Genomic DNA, 27,340 nt, shown 5'->3' on the forward strand with positions numbered 1-27,340 from the left:
ACTTTTCGGCCTGTTGCTAGGGGGTTTATCTCGCGGTTACAGGCCTTTGGACCATGCACTGGCTTAGCCAGCAATTGCTAGCTACGCACATTTCAATGGAAATTAGGAGATTTCGGGTGGCAACCGAGTACATTGTCCGGTGCGACATCCGGTGTGAAGGCCGGACGGTGTCATCTCGCGAGGTGTCACTTGACACTCTTATCACTCATGCTATTCTTGGTATGAGTGTCGCACACTCACAACAGAATTTACAATTTTTTGGTAATTTAATAGATAGATAGATAGATAGATATAAACTTTATTCTTTCCCTTGGGGATTGAATGGCGTTTTTTCTAGGAACAGTCCCAAACCTTTACACATCTTTATACAAACTTAAATATCACTCTTACAGTACGTCGCTCGCCGTGCCCCCTCGTCTTGCTCGCCTCCCTATACGCTCTACTTCGACTCACTCTTTTGACCTACTTATCCTACTTAACTCTACCTAGGGTGCGTTCAGGGAGACACTACAAACGCTAACGCTATCTGAACTGTTCGTGGAGCCAATAGCGTGGTAGTGATAGCGAGTTCCGTGAACAGCTATAGCGTAGCAAACGCTGTTGGGCAGTTGATTAGCCACTGCCAGCAATATTAACAAAATGTTTATATATATATTAATAATTATTTATGTTAACTATGTTACTTAGTATATTTATTATTATTTTTCTTTATATATATATATATATATGATACTTATTTGTTTATATTTATTTTATATTCAATATTTTAATAATTATAAAATGATTATTAAACAATTAAATTTTTCAATGAAAATTGAAATTATTGAAGTTTACAAAATAAAAATTATTAAAATTATTTACGATCTTATTAAATAAATTTTTTAATTTTTAAATAAATTAAATAATTAATAAGTCCTATATATTACTTTTTAATTAAAATTATTTTATATGTAATAAAATAAAATAATTTAAACAATTTCCTATAAATTTTTATTTTGTTCCATTTTTCTATCTTAATTCAAAATCAAATTAATTATTAATTTATATTTATTTTACATAATAATATTATATGTTTGAAGCTTATGCCTAATATAATTTTTTTATGTAAATTTATGTTCTTTTGCATTATGTCATATACTGTCGCTCTTGAATTGCATTATTTAAACTAAAATTTTAAAATAATATATGATTACGTTATCAATTTAATTGATAATAATGATACTTAAGTCGTTTACATATTTGCAATTGGTACAGAAAAGGATTGCATTTCAAGACAAACAGTACATGCAGTCTAATGAATCAAAATAGTATATATTATTATATACATATTTTGATAAAAAATAATATTAAACTCAAAGATCCAGTCTTGATTACCTTGATAGAAATATATTAATGAAATATTTCACAAAAACTTTTTTATTTGATCCCTTTTTATTATTTATTAAAATTTATTAAAATGCATTAAAATTTATTAAAAATTAATATTTAACATTTATTGAAATTTATAAAATTTATTTATATAATAAATAACAATGTAATAAAATAAATTTTATGAATTTTAAGAAATTTTAACAAATTTAAATGAGTATATATTAAGGAATTTTAATATATTTTAATAAATTTAATAAATTTTAATGAAACAGATCTCTCTCTCTCTCTCTCTCTCTCTCTCTCTCTCTCTCTCTCTCTCTTTCTCTCTCTCTCTCTCTCTCTCTCAATGAAGAGAGATTTTTAATTAAATATTTTCATTAGGACATATAAACAATTTCTTATTTTCTTCTTTCAAGATTACGCATAAATTTTCTCTAACCTTAAAAGAGAGATAGCACGTGATGTTTAAACAGACAATGGTGGGGATTGAGCCAAACGCTATCCATGCACTACCTCTGAAGCAGTAGCACGGATAGCGCACGTTTATGACGTCAAACGCTACGGACAGTGACGTCATCATAATTTTGATAGCGCTATCCAGCGTCTCCGCGAACAGCGGTAGTGCTACGTAGCGCTAATAGTGAGCTCCCCGAACGCACCCCTAATATGACCTCTCTCTCTCTCTCTCTCGCGCCGCATCCTACCTAACCTTACGCCTATGGACTTCCATTTCCGTTTATAATTCTTCACTTTCGTTCCTTACATTCACTTCTCTCTCACCCTCTATCAATCCCTCATTCCTCCTTCCTCCCAAATTTGTCCCTCTCCTCCTCTACCTCCCTCATCCAACCCTCCTCTCCCGACCCCCCAAAATCCTACACGCCTTCTGCCAGCTTCCATCTCTCCTCTTCTCCCACCGTCTACATCTTTCCCATACATGCTCCCATGATTCTCTTTCCCTTCCGCCCAACCTGCAAGCTCTTTTCTCCTCATCCTCCCAATATCTACTCTCCAGTATTTTATTTCCCAGTCTAAACCTTGCCACTCTCCTCCATCTACTCTCTCCCCACCCACTCCTTAGGTATTCCGGTATGTTCTCTCTAATCCACTTGTACCATACATTATATCTAGTAACTCTTATCCTCTCCCTTTTCTCTTCCCTTCTCTCTGTCTCCTCCCATACCTCTCCTCCCTCTCCCTCCCTCTTCCCGACATCCTTTCCTCTCATTTCGAAGAACTCTCCTTTCCATCTCCCATTTCAGAGAGGAGAGTTCCTTTCTCCTCTCTGCTCTCTCTCTCATCTCCTCCATGCATTCTCTCATCCATACTCCTCCTCCTCCGTTGCCCTCATCTCTAAACCCCACGCCCTTTTCCCCGCTATTAGTTTCAATTTCTCTCTCTTCTCTCACCAAATATCCCGGGGTTCTACTCTCTACTCCCAGTATCCATTTTAAGAACCTTTCTTGTATTCTTTCCACACTCTCCCTTTTCCTCCATCCCCAAACCTCCACTCCATACTCCAATACCGTCCATACTAATCTATCGAAGATCCAAATCCTCCTGCCCCAATCCTTCTCATATCTTCTCTTCCCAATCCCCCAGACTTGACCCATCACCGCCGCTGCTTTTCTCACTCTATCCTTAATATGTGATTCCTGTCCTTCATTTGATTGCAGTATATATCCTAGGTATTTATATTCTCTTACCTCCTCAATTCCTTTTCCTTTCCATCTCCAATTCATCTTTCTTCTTCTGCCTCCTCTTCTTCTAAACCTCATAATCTTTGTCTTCTCTACGTTTACCTCCAGACCCTTCTTGTCCAAATATCCCTCCAGCCTTTCTATCATACTTCTCATCTTGTCCTCCGTCTCCGCTATCAACACCATATCATCCGCATATGATAGAGAGAAAATTCTGCGCTCCCTCAACTTCACCCCTCCCCGCTTTACCTTTCCTATTTTCTCCTCCAGATCTGCCAGCACCATATTAAACAACGTCGGACTCAGTGGGCACCCCTGTCTCACCCCCCCTTGCTGTCTAGAAACCTCCTCCTACCTCATTACCTATCTTTACTCTACTTTTCACTTCCGTCAGCACTTCACTATCCTAATCGTCAATCCTTTTCTCATCCCTCTCTCTCTCAAGGCCTTCATCACCGTCTCTCTCCCCATCGAGTCAAACGCTGCCTTCAGGTCCACAAATAGCGCTACCAACGTTCCCTTACTTTTGCTTACCTGCCTATTTATCAGGTAGTTTATCACATACACCGCATCCATCGTCCCTCTTTCTTTCCTAAATCCAAACTGACTTTCTGAAAATATCCCTTTCTGTTCTATTTCCTTCTTCAATCTCTCTGTAAGAATCGTCATATACACTTTGTAAAGCGATGGCATGAGTGTCACCCCCCTATATTCCTCTACCTTCTCCCCGTTTTCCTTCTTTAATATTGGGGTTATAATCTCTTCCTTCCATTTCTCCGGCCATCTCTCCTTTCCATATCCTCCCGCAGATTCTCCACACCCACTCCGTTATTCTCCCTCCTCCATACTTCCACACCTCGTTCGGAATTCCATCAATCGCCTTTCGGTCTTTAACTTACCTAACACCTTCTCTATCTCTTCCTTGGACAACTCCTCTTCTCCATCCTTTATCTCTCTTCTCCTACTATTTCCCATCACTACTCTTCTCTCTACTCCTAATATATTCCTAAAATATTCCTCCTATTCACTTATCTCAATTCCTGCGTTTATCCTCTTCCATCTTTTCTTCTCTCTATTAATTATCTCCTACACCTGCCCCTCCACCTTCGCTTCCTCCACTGCTCTTTCCCATCTCTCGTTTTCTTCTCTTTTTTCTCTCGCATAGCTCCTTGTAATCTCTCTTTCTCTTCTTATACTCTTCTGCCTCCTTCTCCTTCTCCACTCTCTCAGCTCTCTTCTCACTTCTCTCTTCTTTTCTCTGCATCCTCCGTCCTACCATCCTCCTCTCCTCAACCTCTTCCCCTCTTGTTGCCTTTCTCCCATCTCCGTCAGTACTTTCCTTACCCTTACGACTGCATGTCCTTCATTTCCTCTACTTTTTTTCATTAATTTCTATGTTTCCCGCCCATTCTTTGAACCCTTCTCTCCCTTCCTCGTCCCACTTACCTCTATTCCTTCTCTCTCTTCTACTCTTCTCCCCTCTCCTCCTCTGTCCGTTTTCTCTGTCTTCGTCTTCTATCCAAATCATTACTGGGTGATGATCCGAATTTATCTTCTCTCCTACTTCCATCCTTCTTACCTCGTGCCTCTCTTCGTCTCTCATCAGTATGTCTCTCACAGTAGTCTATTACTGTCTCCCCTCTCCCTCCTGTGTACATCCATTCTCCCTCCTCATCCCCGTTTACTCCTTCGTTCAGAATTGTCCATCCTCTTTCTTTTATAAAGTCTACCAGCTTTCTTCCCTCTCCATTTATATTCCTGTCTTTCGACTCTCTCTTCCTCTTCCCTCTCCCTGCCCCACATCTTTCTGCTTTCTCCCTCTCTTCTTGTCTGCATTAAAATCTCCTATTATCGTTTTAACTCTGTTATCCTTCTCCATCTATCCTTTTAAGTCATTTAACTTGTCTTCTAGATCTCCATTCACGTACACCCCTACTACCCTTCGTCTTTTCCTACCCTTTTTTATTCTTCCTACAATTATCACCTCTTTACCTCTCTCTTCTTCCCCCACTTCATCCACTAGCTATCTCCTAATCCCCATGATCATGCCCCCCATCGCTTTTCCCTTCTTATTCCTTCTCTTTGCTGGTTGACACTTCCATGTGTAACCTCTCGGTAATCTTTCTTTCACTCCTCTCCATCCTTTCTCTTCCACCCACGTCTCTATCAGCACCATAACATCTCAACTCCCTAATTCCTTCCAGAATTCCTTGTCTTTCCCCAGCAGCCCTGCCACGTTCCAGAATGATATCATTATTCCTCATGTCCCCGCTTCTTTTCCTCTCTCTTCTTCTCCGATTCTTCTCTCTAACTCTTGCGCCCCTCCCCCCCTCTTCCTTCCTTGTCTCCTCCCCTCCAGTTTTTCCTTCCTCCCTGCAACCTCCTCACTTTCTCTTTTTTCTTGTTTACCTGTCAATTCTTCCTCTCTCCTTTTCCCTGTCCTTCATACCCTCTCTCTTTTTTATTTCCAATTTGCTCTACTCCCTTTTCTCTCTCCACCCATTTTCTTCCCCTACCATCTCTTAATTCTTCCTTTGCCTCATCCCACCACCACCATACTCCATTTATCTTAATTTTCCTTTGCTTATCCAGACACTGGCTTCTTTAGCTCCTTCTTTTGCTGCTATCTGCCTCAGCTTTCATCCTGTCCTCCTCTCCTCCCACGACAGATCCTCTTCAATTCAAATCCTTCCTCCCTATAGCTTTCCTTTATTTTCCATGATTTTTCTCTTCTCTTCTGCACTCCCCAATCTCACCACCACCATATCTGCCCGCTCTCTTCTCCCCCTTTTTATATTCTTAATTTCCTCTACTTTCGCCTCCACTCCAATTTCCTTCATTATCTCTTTAATTTCTCCACTCTTGTCTTCTCCTTTTTCTTTCAGCCCTTTTACCACAATGTTCCTTCTTCTCTCCTCTCTCTCTCTCTTCCCTCCCATAACTTTTCCATTCGTTCTACTCTCTCCTCTATCACTCTTGTCCCTTTTGTCTTTTTTTGCTTCCCTTCTCCTTCCTCCACATTCCTCCTCTCCTCCTTCATTTCTTCCATCGCTCGTTCTAATTTTTTCAACTCTTCTCTCAGTTCTCTTCTCTCCTTTTGCCAGCATTCCTCTCTTCTCTTCAACTATTCTTTCAAATCTTCTATTTCCATTCTCATTATTTCCTTTTGATTGTCCGCCACTTCTTTTATCTCTTTACTTAGCTGTCTCAATCCCTCCCCCAGCTCCACTTTTATTTCCTTTAACATTGTCTTCCAATCCTCCTTTTTCACACCTTCCCCTTCCTTCCCTTCCGGTGATCTCGTCACTTGCTTCTTTTAAATATGTCTGCTAACCCTCTTTCTCGCTCTAACGAGTCTTTTCCTAGTAACTCTCTCTTTCTTTTCAACTGATCTTCCGTACTACTCGCGCTACCCACGCTGTCATTTCTCTCCCTTCTCATTCCCTCTGCCATCGTCATTCTATCTGACTCTCCAGGTTCTATGTCTGTTCTTTCTCCTACGCGTGCGCCCCCACTACGCCTACCCTATGTCCCTCTATCTTATCCACTCTATCCGCGCCCTCTCACTCCGCGAGTTACCTCTCTCTACTTTACTACTCCCTGCTCGTATTATTTTTGCGCTCCTTCTCCTCTCCCTAACCTCTCACTCTGTGCGCCGATTCACCTTATCTCCGCCCTATCCCTGAACGCCCTTCGCTCCCTCCATACGCTCTCTCTCACTCACTTCCTCTCTCTCGCCCTCCACTTTCACTCACACCTATTTCTCTCTATAATCACCGCTTCACACCGTTCTCTCACACACGGTCTTACAATACCTCTACTCACTCTACCGGAAACGAAGTTCGTCTGGTAATTTAATAAAAATTTTATTAAATTATTAAAGGGCATAGCGGAATAAACAGGTGAAATCTGCCTCCGCACTAATCGAGCTCAAATTGATATCATTAGTTGGCACCCTTGAGATGTAAAACTTCCCCAAATATTAGCTACAAAATTGCATTTTTTGGGGAGTTATGGAGGGGGAAAGAAAAATAAAGAAAGTGGTTTTTTTCGAAAATGGTTGAACCGATTTTAATAAAAAAAATATATGTTGTAAACATCGTTTAGACAAGTTTAAGAAAATTTTAAGTAATTTTTGTGGTTAAAAAAAATCTGATAAACAAATTTTTGAGTTTTTTATGAATTTTTTTCAGGGTGATAGTTCTGAGATACCACTTTTATATTTTCACAAAAACATCTCTAGATTTTCTTTTTTAACACATATTTTTTTTAAATCAATCGGAGTAGTGGAACATGGTTAAAAATAATAATTCACACCGCGCCGCCGCGCCGTGCCACGCCGCGCCGGCTGGGCGACCGGACCGCGGCGCACAGCGATTGTTATCATGTTGAACTTACATACTAGTTGCAGTGTTGCAATATTTAGTTGCCAAGAAAAATTATGATATAATAATATAAAATATGATAACACACAATATTTTCAGAACGTCTGCAATTAGCCTATAAAACTTTTTGTTTTGGCAGTTTATCACGAGGAGATTGCAGTACGTTTTTAAATTCCATATGTTCGGGGTGCTTTTTTAATGTGAGTCCTCTTGCCTCTCACATTATTTATCATCGGTGTGCACACATTATCTTTTTGGCGAATGGACTCACATTAAAAAAGCACCTCGATGATAGATAATGTAAGAGGCGAGGCGACTCACTTTAAAAAAGCACACCGATGATAAATAATGTGAGAGGCAAGGGGATTCACATTAAAAAAGCACCCCTGAACATATGGAATTTAAAAACGTACTGCAATCTCCTCGTGATAAACTGCCGAAACAATAAGTTTTACAGGCTAATTGCAGACGTTCTGGAAATATTATATGTGTTATTATATTTTATATTATTATATCATAATTTTTCTTAGCAACTAAACATTGCAACACTGCAACTAGTATGTAAGTTCAACATGACAACAATCGCCGTGCGCCGCGGCCCGGTCGCCCAACCGGCACGGCGCGTCACGGCGGCGCAGTGTGAATTATTATTTTTAACCATGTTTCACCACTCCAATTGATTTGAAAAAAATATGTGTTAAAGAAGAAAATCTAGAAATGTTTTTGTGAAAATATAAAAATGGTATCTCAGAACTATCACCCTGAAAAAAATTCATAAAAAATTAAAAATTTTTTTATCAGATTTTTTTTAACCACAAAAATTACTTAAAATTTTCTTAAACTTGTCTAAACGATGTTTACAACATATATTTTTTTTATTAAAATCGGTTCAACCATTTTCGAAAAAAACCACTTTCTTTATTTTTCTTTCCCCCTCCATAACTCACCCAAAAATGCAATTTTGTAGCTAATATTTGGGGAAGTTTTACATCTCAAGGGTGCCAACTAATGATATCAATTTGAGCTCGATTAGTGCGGGGGCAGATTTCGCTATGCCCTTTTATCTGTTTTTAATTTTTTTTTTATTTATATTCTTTTACCAGTAAAACCAGATTTTGCGGCATGGGTGGCACGATAAGCATAGTAAAATGTTTATTAATTTAACAAAAAGGACTGCTATATGATGGGACTTTGTTCCATTGTTTTTTAAAATTAATATTTTTTGAAAAGGAAGTAAAGAAGTAAAGCAGTGCTCGACGTTAGTTGTCTTTTTGCAGGCAGATTTCAGAGGCGACGCCTACCGTTTCCCCACTACCGCACCTTGACGGCCAAGCCGCCGATCGCGCGTGAACACCTCAGGCGCGTTGCGATAAAGAAGTATACTGGAGGTCGTACCTAAAATATTTCTTTTATTAAATACTTTTTATTTTTATTAAATAATTGAATATTAATAATTTTATTATTAATATATTTTTATTATGTATATAAAACTATTTTACATATATAAAATGTTATCATAATATATTTTTGATGAAATATAATTACAATTTTGACGATAGCTTTTCATATCACCCGTGAAGTACTATTGTTTAATACAAATAAAATTGTTTTTTTTAATAGTAATTTTCCCAGTAGGCCTATTCCACTAATAATAATAATAAAAACGTTATAACATAACAAATAAGAAAACAATTTTTTTTATAAAATGGAAAAAGTAATTTGAAAAAACTGAAGTCAATTTGTGTATAATTTAATATAAATTAATTAAATATAATTTAATTAATGTAATATAAAAAAATTTAATGCAATTTTCTCTAAGTCATTTGTACAATTTTACTAAAGATGGTGTGGCGATCAGGATCACCGCCGGTTTTAAAGAAAAATTACAGAGCGAATATTCAAATATTACAATGTAATGTAGCAACGCGAGCGGAATCAATATATCGGAGAAAGCGAGAATATTTATATTTACAGTCACGGAGGAGACCGAGAAGGCACAGGAAATGAGCACGGAGAGAGAAGCGAGGACGCTCGATGTCAAACAGTCAGTTAGAGCGGACAATCCCTGTACGAATAAAAAGCATTTTATTCGAGACTTAAATTTCTGTTTCTGTGAAATTTACTCCAGTCACTATCTTCACTTTTTTACTCCGCCTCCATACAGCGCGCACGCGACAGACACTAAAGTGGTGACCCCGACGTGATTCATCGGCGCAAGAAATAAACGTTTATCTGCTTTCTCTCCGCGTCCTGTTTTTTTTTTTATTTTGCGGACAAGGTGTTTGTGAAGTGAGTTGCAAGAACATTAAAAAGAGATATCTTTGATGCGCGACGACGAAGTGCTGATCCAGCCGCTCGAGTCGCTGCAGGGTTCTGTAGCATCGATCACGGTTGATCAGCCGGTGCCATTAATTCATGGATCGAAGGTGAGCAGAGTCGGAATGCGAATGCCGGAATTCACTCTAAACGACCCTAAACTCTGGTTTAGCATATTAGATCGGAGTTTTTATGCTGCCGGAATAACGACTGACGCGACGAAATTCGGCTATGCGATTACCGCATTAGGACCAATTTATATGGCCGAGGTGCGTAATGTGATAATGAGCCCGTCCGAGAAAGGCGCGTACGACACCTTGAAGCGCGAGTTGACCAAGCGTTTAAGCCTTTTGCAAGAGCATAAGACACGTAGATTGTTGGAGCATGAAGAGATCGGTGACCGTAAGTCGTCGCAATTTTTGCGGCACCTCCGATGTCTCGCAGAAGCCGCGGTCGGGGACAGCGTATTACGAACCGTATGGCTTAGCCGATTACCCTCATTTGCAGCCACATTTGGTGGCAAGAGCGACCGATACCCTCGACCAGCTCGCGGACATTGCGGATGCGATTGCGGGGACAGTGCGTGCCCCGTCGCTCCAGATAGCGGAGGCTGCGGCGCCGTCGGGGACGCGTGTGATTGAGGCAGATAGCGCGGCCGCGTTTCAGGCAAAAATCAACATTCAATTAACGCAGATGAGGTTGTCGCTGCAGCAAGAGACGGAACAGGTGGCGGCCTTTCGGAGGTCCACCGAGGCCATCGGGCAGCCGGAACGAGGCCGCAGCAAGTTTCGGGGACGGCAGTAACAATCTATGCTGGTACTATTGAAGATTCGGGCTGGGAGACGCTAGACATTGTGATCTACCGTGCGCTGAGTCATCGTTGCGGAGAAACGCAACGGCCTCAGTAGAGGCGATAATTGAGGATGACCAGCTAACGCGTCGCCTGTTTGTTACCGACCAGTAGCGGGATTCTCTAACGTCTTAGCGACGATTGTTGCTATCGTTAACTGTACTTATCGATAATTTTTGTTAAGCGCTATTCTGTACCAAGCAGTTAACAACATCTCTTGTTAAGTCAAATCGTTACGTTTCGAAAATTGTCGCTACCTTAACGATGGGTTTCGGAGGTCTCTATCCTATTTAACGATACTTGCCGTGAAGATTTATCTTAAAATAATTGTGTAAAATCTTCAGTGGATATACATCATACAAGTATATAATTATAATATTTTTCAGGTATATTTATTTATAAATTTTCAAATACTTGGCACATTTTATATTTTTTTAATAATTTTATAGAAAAATTATTTAATAATATTATATATACAATATATATGCATGTATATATTGTATATACATATATATAAATTAAATTTATTTTTTATAAAACCAATTATATTTTGCAGTGGTTTATAATACAACTCGTTTATATAAAAATAATTATTGGAAATATAAAGTTAAAAGAGTTATTAAAGTATTACTATCAGTTTACACCACTACAGATTGATAGGTTAGGAAGATCATTTTAATATATGTTAAAAGTAAGCTTAGCAATACATAAGTAAATTTGAATGATATCAAAGTGTTCTCTTTTATTTTAAATTTGTGCTGTTGACTTACAAATACAGGTAGCATTAATAAATAAATTATTTGGGAAATGGCTGATGCCTATCTTGCCGCACATATACTCAGATAATAAAATGTTTGCATAGTGACTGCACAGTGCTTGCACGCGTGCTTAATAATCGTCACAGTGTGAGTGTACAGCACTATGCAGTCCTCCTTTGAGACTCATATTGCTCGCACGCGTGAGTGCCGCACGCGTGCGGGCGATAGGAGCCTCATGTGAATATTCTAACTGAGACTCATATCGCTCGCATACATGCGGCATTCACGCGTGCGAGCAACATGAGCTTTGAGTGTTAAATAATAAAATAATAAAAATAATAAACATTTTTCGAACGAGCGAAAGAGAGAGGGAGAGAGAGAGAGATCGTTAAATTTAATCATTGCGTTATTTTGTCCTGAATATTTACCTAATGTAATATATTCTTACCGACTTATTAGAAAATAACAATAATGTGAATGATATTTTAATCCAATGATATCTTTATTAAGACGAAACGGGAAATAGCTGAGTTAAAAATCAAATTATTTTTTTACTATGTATTAAATTGAATTAAATTATATATTGAATATATATTAGGGGAAGTGCGCCGGTTGTGGGCACGCTCTAGTTGTGGGCACCCCTACGTAAATTTGGACAGCAAGCATACGCTACTGATCTGAGTACTGAAAAACGTGTATGTTGACGGTACGCAGTTTTCGTGTTGATACCGAAACGAATACACGCATTTGCGTAGTAGCTGTGAGCATAATAAAAATTATTTGCAATAAATAAACAGAAAAGTGATTTTCTACTTTTTTCGAAGTGCGATAAATCGGTGTGAATTCTTTCAAAAAGATAAGTGTTTGCAGTGTTGTTATTGTATTTTGTGATTTCATTTCGTATTCAACCAAAATTTTTGCACCACATAATTTGTTAGTCTTTTGGAAAAATAGCTGCCATTTCCGGTAATTTCTCATAAGAGCACCTTTATGTAACCGGTTGTGGGCACCCTTGTTTTTTTTTCATTTAATGCATGTGTTTGGTTGAGAATCTGCGTAATATCGTTCTTTATGTTGACGTAACGTATTTTATCAGTTTTTATGCATTTTACACATTTTTAGCCACGTCAACCCCGGAAAAATCATTTGATAAAAAAAAAGGATTTTAATGCGCTGTTGCAAGCCATTAAGTGTTACTTAACGGACAATAAACCTATCAAAGGGACTGCTAAAGCATATGGCATTCCTCTGAGCAGTCTGCAACGCTATGTGCCGGCGCACTTCCCTTACTTTGTGTTAAGAACGAAAAAGAAATACAAAATAAAGACAAATATAATACTTATTTACAGGGACGTAACTAACAAGGGAACGGTCGGGGCTATCCCTTACCAACTTTGATGGGCATTGGATATGTTGTAGAGCATCAAAAAAGTTCAGAGACCCGTATTTTTTTATTGGCTTATCTCGAGGTTTAGGGGTTGTTTTAACTCCTATAAAAAACGTATTTTTTTATTTTTAACAAATATCTTTTAAAATATGATGAGGTATATGAAAAAATGTTTTATACAAAAGTTTTATAGTATTTTATACTCGGTGCAATGATGTATTCAATTCTTTTAAAAATGTCAAATTTTTATTTTTGTTTTTTTAGGGGTTAAAACAACCTCTAAAACTCGAGATAAGCTGATAAAAAATACGCGTTTTTTCTTTTTTGATGCTCTACAACATATTTAAGGCCAACAAAATCGGTGAGGAACAGCCCCGACCGTTCTCTTATTGTAAGTAGAGTGTGACGTGGTAGCTTTGCTACCACGGATAGCAGCGTCCCTCCCCCGTCACAGGCTGCGGGTTCGCGCCGGGCGGGGAATATGGGCGAGGAGCGAGAGGGGATCTCCAGGGGGAATCGCGACGAGCATGGCGAGCGTGCTATTAATCTAGTATAGTTTGTTTCTTTGCGTGGCGACCGCCTCACGAGGGAGTTCGGCGGGGAGGCGAGAGAGGACGAGAGAGCGATAGCGATGCGGTGAAGGAGGGAGGACTCCACCGGCAGCCGGGAGAGACGAGCACGCGGCCTGCACGGGTCCCCGGCGTGGCCCAGGAAAGCCACGGCCGGAGACTGGAGCGGCGGCGCTCGTCAGCACCACGAAAGGACGTCTCGGAGGGCTGCAGAGGAGCCTCGAGGAGACTAAACACGTCGGGGGAGGCGTCGGGTCCTCTCGCGGGGAGCGGAGGTCACGGCGTGCGTTGCGCCGGCGCGGGCGGTGGCCCGACGGAAGAATGAAAATTTCGCGGGGGCCTGCGAGGCCCCCGGAAGGATTACAGCGCGCACGTCCCTGCGGTCGCAGGACTGCGCGCTTTGCCGCAATTGGATCACGGCGCGGAGACAATGCGCATGACCGAATGGGGGGTCGCAGCGTCGATCCGGGATCGACCGCGATCCATCCCGCTTTTGCGTGCGAGCGATCTAGCTGACAAGTGGCGTATGGTGCCCCGTGCGAATTATTGGTGTGGCCGGTGCGAAGCCCCTAGACGAGAGCGACCGGGACGAGCCTGGAGACTGGGGAGGTGACGGCGTCCTGGACCTTATCGGTGAGGTGGCCCCCAAGAGATATAGTTTTGTGTGAGCAGTTGCCGGCTAGCGGAGTGGCCTAGGGTCCGTTCTGCATCTGTTTTCGGGTTGGTGCGTGAATAACGCGGGCCGCAGGGCGGTCCTACGTTTGCGTGTTTAGTTGGGGGGGATTTATCGGATACAAGCGGACGGGACGCCAACGCGCCGAGCCACGGGGAAGACATTCGCGAGAGCGCCCGAGTTCCGTCGGAGATTCTCCTCGACCGCGTGCACCGCAAAGCCCTCGCGCGAGCGAGTATCGCGTCACGAGTAGCGGGTGGACGGAACTTTCGGTTTCGAGACGAAGTAGGACGCGGCGGCGGCCGATAATCGCTTTTCGATGAAGCCTCGTGAGCCTCGCGGTCGTGGTCTATCGTTGCCGGGAGTGTCGGCACGTTCGAACGCCCGAAGCTTCTTGTACGCGGGAAACCCCGCCGGCCGTCCTTGTCGGCTGCGCGCACGCCGCCGACGTTCTCTGTGTATCGCTCGCGTTTCTTTTTTCCGGTTCGCGTCATTGTGCCGCCTTGTCGGAACGGCGAGCATTCTCTTCGTGTTGACCGCGGTAGTATAGCGAATTAGTCGCGTCTCATGACACCATTGCTTGCTCCTTACATTTATTGTTAATAAAGTCTGTTAACTGTTCAGTATGGAGTTGACTTCTTTGGTGTGGGAGCGTCCCAGATGCGCACAGTAATAAACGGACACAGCAGGCTGAGTGAAACGGACACAGTAACAAACGGACACAGTAATAAACGGACACAGTAACAAACGGACACAGACCAAATGCGCACAGAGCGAAACGGACACAGTAACAAACGGACACAGACCAAATGCGCACGGACCAAATGCACACGGACCAAATGCGCACATTGCACATGCGCACACTGCACGTGCGCACGGACCAAATGCAATCCATGTACATTGCAAGCAGAGTAAAGTCCATATAGGTTAGCGACTTGGACGGGGTGGGTGGGGGAGGGGGCCGAAGGCCCCCCTTGCACCCCCTCCTCGTGTGTGTGTGTGCGTGTGTGTGCGTGCAAAGCATTCACTGCATCACATGGACGACTTTCCGTGTATGCATTTGGTCCGTGCGCATGTGCAGTGTGCGCATTTGGTCTGTGTCCGTTTCACACTGTGTCCGTTTCGCTCTGTGCGCATTTGGTTTGTATCCGTTTCGCACTGTGTCCGTTTGTTACTGTATCCGTTTATTACTGTGTCCGTTTGTTACTGTGTCCGTTTCACTCAGCTTGCTGTGTCCGTTTATTACTGTGCGCATCTGGGACTCACTCCCTAAAAACAGGAACTTTTGAACGTTAGGCACTGTATAGACATCAAGTTTTATATTTGGAATTGTATGTAGTTGTTTTTAATGCTTTTCGATATATTTGTAGTCGAATCGTTCAAAACTTATCGTTTTTACCTAAAAACAGGAACTTTTGAACGTTAGGCACTGTATAGACATCAGGTTTCATATTTGGAATTGTATGTAGTGCTTTTTGATACATTTGTAGTCAAATCGTTCAAAATTTATTGTTTTTACCTAAAAACAAGAACTTTTAAACGTTAGGCACTGTATAGACATCAGGTTTCATATTTGGAATCGTATTGTTACGGACAAAAATTTCAAAAACCGATTTGTAACGTTCCGTTGAAGACTACTCGATACGGGGGCAGCTTTCGTTCTTTTGTCTAACGGGGCTCTCAATTTATTGTTTTAGGGCGACCGCAGCACGTCTGCTTATTTCCCAGGGATACGCCGAGAGCCGGAAGGATCGTTTATCGCGTTTGAGAGAAAAATAAATGGGATGAGAGACAGGTTAAATAAACGTATTTATTATTTAGCAATCAGTAATAACCTTCATTTATTGCGTACATAAACCATAATATGTATATATATTTTGTGGTATGTGATTATTTGAATGATAGAAATTATATGTTCAAAGTATATATATAAATGATAAGCTAAAACAAAATAATGAAAAGAGTGCGTTGATTATTCAAAACAGTATGTGATAGATAGATCCAAAATATGCATATGAAACAATTAAATGAAGTAGTGAGTATAAGTATGTTATTAAATTATTTATGATCAGGTAAGATATGGATTCATTTAACGTTTAGTCATTTTACAAAAACAGATCGATTTATGAAATCTAATTGATTTAGTTGACTTGAGTGATTTTACAAACTGGATAAAAATTATTTACTTTATTGATTGAATAAACTTGTGATGAATATTTCTTGTTGTATTATTGAGTAGGCTGCCAGTTCAGCCGAATTCTTGATGTCTGAAGAATGGTTAATGCTGTTAGTGTTTAAGCGTCTTACCTTGTTTTTGTGAAGTACCATGGAAATAAGAGGGAACTGAGAGGTATTGCCTCGTGATTATAATTGTTTGTTTTAGATGAATTAATTGTAATAGCTCATTTCAAAATTTATGTAATAAAATAAACTCACTGTCAGTTAGATGGCGTGAACGTATCTTATGACTGCATTCTCGCCTCAGCGGAGTTTCCCACGTCACGTCGGGAATGAAAAAAAAAGAAAAATAAAAACGGAGTCAAGAGTCACCGTTCTGACAGGGTATAAATGTGTAAATATTTCCCTCAATCGTTCTTTCAGATTTCGCGTATTAAAATAAAAGAAAATCACTGTCAATCAGGGTTTTGTAAACGTATCTTACGACTCCACTCTCGCTAGGCGGTATTCCACGTCACATCGGGAATAAAATAAAATTAAAAAAAAGGAGCAGTCCGAGAAGCCAGCTTGACAGGATATTTGTAGTATAATCGAATTTAAGGATCGGAATATTATTATTGTTCATTTGATTGTCTGAAAGAACTGCGTTAGCAAACCGACGGATCATACAGGTATTGTCCTGTGCAAAGTAGATATTAGATATCCGCTCGTTTAGCTTTTTATCACCAGGAGTACCCTCAACGGGCTCCAGTCAGCCAATACCACCAGCTGTTGGGTGACTAAACTCGACTTCTTAATTAAGGAGCCGACGCACAAGACGGTGATCCGTATCAGACGAGTCGCGGTAGACGCGTAATTATTTATGGGTTTCAAAATATAGAGGCATATGAGATTAAATTATTCATTGAAAGATAGAAGGATGCGATCGTATTTTATAATTTTTATTTATTTATTTATTCAGGTAACAATATTGCAGATCGCATAAAGGTTTAAGGAGTGTGGAAGTACTTCAGTTAAATATCTAAATTAGTAAAATAAGCGGAGTTATAATTGGCAATAATAAAACATGTGTAAATGAAAATCAATTGTTGTATCAAAAATATATATGTGCATTTAATTCAGTTGGGTCTCGAATGCGTTATGAAATCAAGTGAATTGCATGTGAACTTCGAATAATTGTTATATTATTTCATGTAAATTATTAGAATCAGTGGTTTGAATATTATTTTATTATATCTGGCATAAAGAGTAACGTAGAATGTTGTGATAATGGTTAAATTAGAGATATACAAGTTGGATATTAAAATAGAATAAATATGGATATCAGAATATTAAATCATGGATAAAATTGCATTAAATAAAATAAAATCGAATTGGATAGTAGTATGGATTGTATTTAATCAAAGTGAAATATCAGATCTGCTGTATTAAATTGAATTGTGAATTAAATCAGATCGTAAATTAACTGCATTAAAATGAATTAAATCAAGTTCAGTGGTGAGTTATTTGTAGTATTGAAATTTAAATTAAATCAAATTAAATTGGGATATCAATGCACATTAACATAGATTAAATTAAATCAGATGGCAGGATATGTCACATTAAAATAAAATAAATCAGAATATCAGTAAATATTAAAATATCGGTGTATCAGAAATAAAATGCATTAATCAATGTATCAATAAATGTCAAATAAAATGTCAATGTATCAACTAAGCTGTATTAAATTGAATTAAATTATAATTTGAATTAAAGTCAATTATATTAAATTAAATAAAAATCAAAATGTTAATTGAATTGCATTAAATTAGAATTAAATTGTCAAAGTCGCGAATTGAATTGAATTAAATTAAATTAAATCGTGATTGGATGATATTAAAACTGAATTAAATTGAATTAAATTTCCAAACGGCAGACTGGGGTAATATTGTATCAGAATCTATTCGGTTGTTAAATTGTTAAATATTTAATATTAAAATAATTTGAAATAATTTAAAATAATGGTCGAAAAGTGATTACGCGCGAGAGAGTATGCACTTGTAATGATTGATGATAGCTTGATTGAAGTTAAGAGAATATTATAAAATAAATTAATTAAATTGAATTACTCACCAAAGGGTCTTCGGGGATATATATATTATTGAGGCTGGATCCCCTAATAGTTTTACAAGTCTTTATTTCTTTGTGTTACCGTTCTTTCTATCGTCGACAAGATGGCGGATTCTTTCAAGATAATGGAGTCGGAGCACAATGATTGAAAAAGTGATACTTAAGTGACTCTTAAGAAGCGTGATGTTAATACTTTAAAATATCGGCGCGCAATGCTGATCCGCCGCGGCGCTCGCTTTTATATTGTTCGAGTTTGTTGGCCGCGGGGTGTGGTACGAAGTAGGAGTTGCATCATTCTCGCTTCTAATTTCAAAGGGTGCCGCGGAATGTTGGCATAATTTTACAAAGGATGTACTTGCATCGGATGTTTAGTTTTTCGAGATACAGAAAAATATCATATTACTTTTTGATCAAACAATTTCGCAAGTGACTCACGATGACTCATACCCGAGCGTGAGAATGGAATTTATGCATCTTATGCATATAAAATATTCATTCGAATATTATAACTGTGAAATAAATTATTAATTAATGTTTCTACGACTCGTAGTTTCTACGCTTGCGGAGGTTTTATACAATAATATTTCTTTCATTGTAAAGCTTAGTTTTTGCAAAATTTAATTGTTAATAGACGCTACGCATTAATTATTTGATATTTAACGAAATTAATTATTTATAATACTTATTGGTTGAGATAATGACTTTATATGGTAATATTAATTGATACAAATAGATTTTATATTATTTAGAGTTCTGTTTTAATAAGATTAATTATTAACTGAGTTTGAATAATTGAATATGCGTAGATATGTTTTATCAATAAACTAATTCTTAATTAACATTTATTTTCGTGGTAACAATTTTTACGTATAGTAGTAGTGGTTCTCAAACGATATATGTAACTTTCATATTTTTTAAACCTTCGCAAGTATGTTATTAATGAATATTTAGTTGCGCGTAATATTTCGTTATTCAAGCGTTATAATATTTGCACATATTTTAAATAGGGGTTCCCATCTATTACAGTGGTGATCACCTTAGTGATTCGCCGCTCTTGAATTTTTAGCACTTGTAATAAATTTCGATGAGCTAACCTTGAAGGCTTTTTCGTTATTTTATGCAATTGCAAAAGTCTTAATAATATTTCTTTTATTACAAATCAATTGTTAATTAATATCCGAGCATTAATTAAGCTCGTATAAATTATGTAATTAATAAAAACGGATTATTAACCAAATTCTTGGTATCAAATACTTATATAAATTATGTAGTTAATAAAATTAGTTGTAAATTAATATTTTTATTTAATATGGTAATTATGACTTTAATATTAATAGTTATTAATTATTTATAAGTAATGAAATTGAACATATCTATATTATTTAGACATTTGCAATTAAACATCGTCAGTGAATATTCTATCTTAAGTAATATTTCACCGCTGGTGCATATGTGAATTTTATAATAATTTTACATTCTTCTTATAGAGATTCGCATTCATTACAGTGATGGTCAGCCATCTTGTGTACACTGCAATAGCTTCAGTGACATGGCCTTGGGACTTTATTTATTAATTATGCACTTGCAAAAGCCTTAATAATTATTTCTTCGATTAAAATCGATTGTTAACTAGCTTTATGAATAAATGATAATTGCAAAATTATGTAATTAATAAGGATTATTTATTTATAATTAAATTATTGTTCGTATATACAGGGTGTCCCAAATCTGGTGTGCAATACTTCATGGAAAGGTAGACGGGATCGAGATGAACATAAAAATCCAATATAGTCTTGGTTAGGTCTATCAATAATCAAGATATAAATTTTTTAATTTATGCGAATGAGAGCGCGCCTTGCGCGCCGAAAGAAGGGCTCGAGCCGCTCGAGCCATAGCACGGCCTACTGTCTCAAGCATTGGCTGCCGGCGGCAGCGGGGGGAAGAAGGAGAAGCGTGGCGTCGTCGCCGTTTCCACGTCTCGCCGCACCGCGCCTAAGCTCGCGTCGATGGCTGCTACGCATACTCGCGATTACATGACAAGATTATAAATTATTAATAAAAATATGACAAATTTAAATCGTAATAAACTTCTGTAAATAAGAAAGTCAAAAGAGAGAAAGCGATGGAAACGTATGAATCCTGTAAATAATATAATATTTGCCGCATCAAATTCTCTTATCGTTTTTTATGGAATATTCAATTAACGAAGATTTATCACGATTGATTCTTTATACATTCTCCTTTCATAACCATCTTATTAGAAAATTACAAAATGCACGAAATACTATCCCTAATATACACTCTTTGTAAAATAACACGATAGAAAAATATTCACGTTTGATCTAAGGACTTCAGGATAAATTATTCGATGCGACTTCTACGGTAATTATAGGTAATCAGAGATCAATGTTATGTCAAGTATCGTTAGTATGGTTAACAACAAAGGATTTTCTCTTGTATATGATAGAGAACTTCGAGTTTCTTCTATCGTTAATACATTATAAGTCACTGAAAATCTGTCGTAATTAATAATGCAATTAAAGGTAGAAGAAACTGTAAGTTTTCTATGGTTATAAAAGAAAATCCTTCGTTGTATTAACAATACATGATATTAAACATTAATTTTAAGCATAATTATCGTAGCATCGCGTCTAAGCTATCGTGAAATCGTTACATCAAGAAGGAAGATTTGTCAGTGTTATTAGAGTGTAACAGAAGATGCCATTCGCGCATTGATAAGTATGATAGGAGAGATAGAGAGGAAAGGAGAGATAGAAGAGAGTACATACAGAGAAAGAGCGCGAGGAGAGAGCAGAAGAGGCAAGAGAGAGAGAAGCGAGAGAGAGAGAGAGAGAGAAAGGAGATGAGAGAGAGAGAAGAGAAGCGACGAGAGCGAGGGCAGGCCGAGAGAGAGCGGAGAGAGAGCAGAGAGAGAAGAGAGAGAGAGAGAGAGGAGCAGGAGAGAGAGAGCTCGAGAGTCCTCTAGGAGACGCCGAGCGATCAGAGAGCTTGCTGTCTATCTCTGCTCTCGCTCATTACTAGCCCTCTACCCTCTACCTCTCCTCTCCCCTCTCCCTACTATCTCCTCTCCCTCGCCTCGTCTCTCTCTCTCTCTCTCTCTCATCTCTCTCTCTCGTCTTTCTCTCCCTCTTTCTTCCTCTTTTCCCTCTCAAGCACTACGTAGTACACAAATACAATAAATATTACACGTTTAACAACATTAGTTTGTGCTATTCTACTTTCATTATGTGTAATTAAATAAAGCAGAACGTTGCTACAATTTTTATATTAAAAAGACAAAGATAAAAAGATGTATTTCGCGAAGTTAGCAGAATATCTTTCCCTCTAAAGTCTAAAGTATTTACAGAAACACGATAAATGTCATTTTCAACAACAGTTCCAATCAATATTATTAGAGTTTCATTAAATGTCATATAAAATTTTTTTAACAAGATTACTATTTTTTAACATTTTTAACATTAAACACGATACGACACTCAGAAAGAAAGTATCGTGCTGATTATTTATCGCAGTTTTAGTGATAATTTTTGATAATTTTTTTTTCGATCGTGTGTAATACTAAAAATATAAAGAAATGATAATTGTTAAAATTTTATTCAATTTACACACATAATGAAAGTAGAATAGTACAAACTAATGTTGTTAAACGTGGTAATATTTATTGTATTTGTGTACTACGTAGTGCTTGAGAGGGAAAGAGGAAGAAAGAGGGAGAAAGAGAGAGAGAGAGAGAGGTGTCATACTAAAATGCGCGAAATACTTATCCATAGTATGTTACACTCTTTGTAATAACACTGAAAAATATTCCCTCTTGATGTAACGATTTCACGATAGCTTAGACGCGATGCTACGATAATTATGCTTAAAAATTAATGTTTAATATCATGTATTGTTAATACAACGAAGGATTTTCTTTTATAACCATAGAAAACTTACAGTTTCTTCTACCTTTAATTGCATTATTAATTACGACAGATTTTCAGTGACTTATAATGTATTAACGATAGAAGAAACTCGAAGTTCTCTATCATATACAAGAGAAAATCCTTTGTTGTTAACCATACTAACGATACTTGACATAACATTGATCTCTGATTACCTATAATTACCGTAGAAGTCGCATCGAATAATTTATCCTGAAGTCCTTAGATCAAACGTAAATATTTTTCTATCGTGTTATTTTACAAAGAGTGTATATTAGGGATAGTATTTCGTGCATTTTGTAATTTTCTAATAAGATGGTTATGAAAGGAGAATGTATAAAGAATCAATCGTGATAAATCTTCGTTAATTGAATATTCCATAAAAAACGATAAGAGAATTTGATGCGGCAAATATTATATTATTTGCAGGATTCATACGTTTTCATCGCTTTCTCTCTTTTGACTTTCTTATTTACAGAAGTTTATTACGATTTAAATTTGTCATATTTTTATTAATAATTTATAATCTTGTCATGTAATCGCGAGTATGCGTAGCAGCCATCGACGCGAGCTTAGGCGCGGTGCGGCGAGACGTCGAAACGGCGACGACGCCACGCTTCTCCTTCTTCCCCCCGCCGCCGCCGGCAGCCAATGCTTGAGACAGTAGGCCGTGCTATGGCTCGAGCGGCTCGAGCCCTTCCTTCGGCGCGCAAGGCGCGCTCTCATTCGCATAAATTAAAAAATTTATATCTTGATTATTGATAGACCTAACCAAGACTATATTGGATTTTTATGTTCATCTCGATCCCGTCTATCTTTCCATGAAGTATTGCACACCAGATTTGGGACACCCTGTATAATATTCTATTTGTTAATTAGGTTTTATGCAAAAAGGTGATTGTTAATTAATATTTGTTTGGAAAAATAATCTAAAATTGATATTAATAATTATTTAATTGTTTAAACCATTTTATATATTATTTAGGTTTCTACAATGGTCTTATGAATATTCTACTGTTAATAATATTTTATCAACTATTATCATTATGATTTTGAACGATTGTAACCTTAAAGAATATAACATTTTATATGGTCTTAATAATTAATATAAGTAAAATAGTGGTTCAAAAGTTATGAACGTTAGAGAATATAATAATATAAGTATTAACTGGGTAATATATAGATAGTATATGATTATTAGAATAATAATAAGATGTTGTAAGAATTGTTGTGAGCGTTTGCTCGTTTTGGGAATTCTTTCCCGTCGGTAGTTGGGATCGTTCTGCCTGAAGGGTTGGGACCCAAAGGGTGATGGTTCGGCTTGGTGTATAAGAAAAGGAAGACGTTTCTTACGTGCTTGTTCGTTGTCTTTATTTCTGTTTCTTGCGCTTACAATCAGCTGTGATGGTGTTAGGTATCACTCGCGATAAGGTGTATAGTACGCGACGCGGCTCGGATGTTGTTATGTTTTCTCTCCGCTCGGTCACGGCGTGGTCGCGTTTATATATTATGATATGTGGCACAATTTCGGGGGCCAGTGACCGGGCGTCGATAGCTTCCGCGAGGCTAAGCGTTTCGACATCGGAACGCGGTAGCCTTGCGGTTTGATTTTGCATCGTAGGGCCTATTTCCAGGGCGATACGAACTGCTTCCGAGTGCGCTGTTGTAATCTCACGGAAGTTAATTGGGACTTCCGTGAGCGCGGCGGATTCTTGTGCGTCTTTCGAAAGAAGTGCTTCTTGCAACGTCTTTCGAAAGATGCGTGTCGCAATTTTAATAGATATAGTTGTAATCGGCTTACAACATCCCTCCCCCGTTAGATAAGAAAACGAGGGTGCGATGTTTTCGCTTACAACTTTGTTCTCAGATGACAACCTGCTTTGTTAGGCCTTGGTGGTTTGCTAGTTTGTTTTGTATATATTATGTAAATCATGATGGCTATTATGATTAAAGCGGTAACGCCGCTGGTTGTCATTGGGTATATGAATTGTTTTTTTCGGAAGAACGGCTCTTGGTCACTCTCCAGTTCTTGTTTGATTTTTTCTATGCTCATTTTTAGGTGTCCAAAATCGTGTGGGTTGTCGGAAATTTTTCTCAAGTGTATACTATCTGTGTGGTTATCTAAGGAAATTTCCTGTATCATTGTAATATTTATCCTAGGCATGTATGTGTCTAGGATTTTAGAACTGAGAGTTTTGTGTGGTTTAATAATTAGTTCGGTTGTAACTATCTTGCAATTTTCGTTTATAATTATTTTTCCGGTATTATTTATCGTTTCTTTACCTTCGGGGTGGTCTAGGCATTTTATACTAATTTCTTCAGGTTTTGCTGTGGAGTACAACCAAGAGTCGTGCGTCTTAATCCATATTGCGCGTTCGCTTATGATATGGTTTATGTTACAGTGTAAGTTGCGATTGTGTATATACATTTGTACTTCGCAGATCGCATTTGTGTTTATCTTATTTATCGCATGCGTCGCCTCGCATATATGTTCGGTGTTTATTTTATTACATCCTTGCAGGTCGCTTTCGCTGATAGTTAGGTACGTTTGTTTTTCCGCGTCTATTGCTAGATATTCTGTAGTCGTTTTTACAGATGAAAAAATGTTTAGGTGATTATGCACCGGTAACGCTATTATTCGCATAAGTCTATAGATCGGTAGGCTGGCTAAGGGAAATCTAAGTATCGTATACATGTTTTTTATGTCGCAATAGGCGCTGATGTTAATCAATTTTTCTATTTTTAACCAGTCGTGATTTCGCATACCTGTAGGAAGGTAGAGTCCCTGGGGCCAGGTTAGACTAGCCTCACGGAGAGCTTCCATTATTTGATCTATATTCGCGATTTTAGGGTGAAGTATTCCCTCTTTTATATATGCTAGATATTCGATAATGTCGGACGCGTCTTGTAGTAGATCGTTCGTCAGAGCGTTAAGAACTGTGAAATGTTCGTCCAAGTCGTATCGTCTGTTATGTATTAGGTTTTGGTTTTGTATTTTCTCTAGGAGTGTCGTCAGTGCGTTTTCGTTTTCTTGGATAGTTTGTTCCAACGTCTCCACGTGGGCTATCGTGGCGTTGATTACTTTTAATTGATTTTCTACGGCGTGTTTGGTTACCGCGTTGTTGTTCTCTAGTAGCGTCAGCTGTTCGTTAATCGTTTTCTCGTCGTCGGCGTCCATGGTTCCGAATAGTGTCTTGGCTATGGAGCCTACTCCGTTTATCAGTCCGCGCCGCTTATCTGTCGGCGTCCTGTATACCATCTGTATGGTATGTATCAGATGTTTTGTCTTATTGTGTCCCTTGTCTAGGATTCCATGCAGGTTCTTGCATGTTTTTACATTTGCTAGTAATGATTTGCACATTATGTCGGTGCGTTCTATACTTTTGGTTATATGCTCTAGCCTAGGTGCTAGGGATGCGATGTCCATTCTTATTACTAGTTTCCAATGGGCTTCGACTTGGTGTAGTCGTCCGATTTCTTCGTAATAGATCCCTGGGTTGTCCTTGAATTTTTCTATGTGGTATGCTGGATCGGCTGATAGTCCGTCGCTGAGGCGCGTGCAGGTGATTATTCTGCAAAGTCAAGGTGCGTTATCGTCTCAGATGCTCAGACTTCTATCTTTGGTTTTTATATGTCAGCGTTTTGAGTCTTCCGGTACTGTCGTTAGTCTTTGTTGGAGTTAGTCTTAGACTGATTTTCTTCTGTGCGTGTCGCGAAGAATTATTTTAAATATGCGTTCTCTAGTGCCGTCGCCTGTTCCAGGGGTTATCGCGCTGGACGATTTCGCTCCTGACGAAGGGGAGGTGTTTGGAGTCTTCGAAGACTTTGTTGAAGACGCAGGGGAGTTCCTCATGGACGATGGGGAGATTGAGGAGGAGATTTTGGACGATTTTTCTGATGAGGAGTCCGAGGGGGAGGACGAACGTCCCGATTCTCCGTTGGATAGTTCGTCGGACCCAGATGTGCCAGAACTGGTTCCGAATTTATATTTTTTCAATCGTGTAATAGAGGAGCTGGAAGTCTCCTCTGATTCTGAGGGGGAAATGGACCCCGATTTTAATGTGCGGGTAGCGCAGTACTTCGTCCGGGATGCTTCTCCCGATGCGGGGGACGAAGAATAACTGGTGCCTTGCTTTCTCCTCTTTTATGTGTGTGTAGTGTAGTACTAGCTTGTAGTGCTTATATAAAAACATTTTTTTCGTTTTGCTTAGTAGTATAGTATCTTTTAATTGCTTCGTAGTATCTTTTATTTTAATTGCTTAGTAGTGATGTATAGTTTGTGTAGTGCTATAGTTACTTAGTTTTTTTATTATAATTTGTGCTCTGAATTATTTGGATTATTTTGTGACTATTCCTGAAGCGGTACCCGGATCTGCTACTTGGTGAGTCCTTTACTCTTCTATGAATAGTTTTAATCGGTTCGCGTGTACGCGTATAGTTTTTCGTCCCATTTTTATTGTATAGTTGACATCGTTATTTTTCGTGATTATCTTATACGGTCCGATCCATTTTGCGTCTAACTTTTTCGATCGGCCGCGTCTTACGGTTTCGTCGAAGAGTAGAACTTTTTCTCCAACCTCAAAAATTGCCTTTTGTTTTTCTTCTTGTGCCTTTTCTTTTGCTATTCTGCTTGAGGCTCGCAATTTTTCTCGTAGCTCCTGCGCATAGTCGTCGTAGGAATATGTCAGTCTAGGCGGTTGGTTTAGGGCTGTAGGTAAAGTCGCTCTATGTCCATATATCAATTCAAAGGGGGTGAGCCCGGTTACGGTATGTGGTGTCGTATTGTACGTGAACATAGCGTACGGTAGCCACTCGTCCCAATCTGTTTGATCGGTATTTATGTAGTGACGCAAATATTCTGCCAGAGTCCGGTGTGATCTTTCCACTGTTCCGTTGCTCTCTGGGTGATATGCAGTAGTTTGCATTTTGTTCGATCTTCAGCAATTTGCATACGTTCTTGAAAATTTCACTTGTAAAATTCGTACCTTGGTCTGTGAGTAGTTTCTCTGGTATTCCGTGTTCAAAAATTATTTTAGTGGCAAATGCTCGTGCCACTGTATTCGCATCCTGACTTTCTATCGGGATCGCCTTGCTGAATTT

The 27,340-nt window shown here is 38.6% G+C and overlaps 2 protein-coding genes across 6 annotated transcripts in view; one reads left to right on the forward strand and one right to left on the reverse strand.

The window, feature by feature from the left end:
• The window catches only part of LOC105833851 (uncharacterized protein YMR317W), a 118,364-nt gene extending 101,833 nt beyond the window's left edge, over positions 1-16,531 (forward strand). For 4 of the 5 annotated variants that reach the window (XM_036293281.1, XM_036293285.1, XM_036293283.1 and 1 more), the window contains one exon: positions 15,707-16,531. In XM_036293281.1, the coding sequence (XP_036149174.1) occupies positions 15,707-15,865 (159 nt within the window). In that variant the 3' untranslated portion in view covers positions 15,866-16,531. Of the gene's footprint in view, positions 1-8,733; positions 8,797-15,706 lie in introns of those variants that run through there. The other variant, XM_036293284.1, reaches the window with a different exon arrangement.
• Positions 16,532-23,464: 6,933 nt separating this feature from the next.
• Positions 23,465-25,687, reverse strand: LOC118647693. The gene has a single exon (XM_036293062.1). The coding sequence runs from the start codon at positions 25,665-25,667 to the stop codon at positions 24,090-24,092; it is 1,578 nt and encodes a 525-aa protein (XP_036148955.1). The 5' UTR covers positions 25,668-25,687; the 3' UTR covers positions 23,465-24,089.
• Between the last annotated feature and the right edge of the window lie 1,653 nt (positions 25,688-27,340).

This window comes from Monomorium pharaonis, chromosome 10, assembly GCF_013373865.1.
Source record: "Monomorium pharaonis isolate MP-MQ-018 chromosome 10, ASM1337386v2, whole genome shotgun sequence".
NCBI classification, from domain to species: Eukaryota; Metazoa; Arthropoda; class Insecta; order Hymenoptera; family Formicidae; genus Monomorium; species Monomorium pharaonis.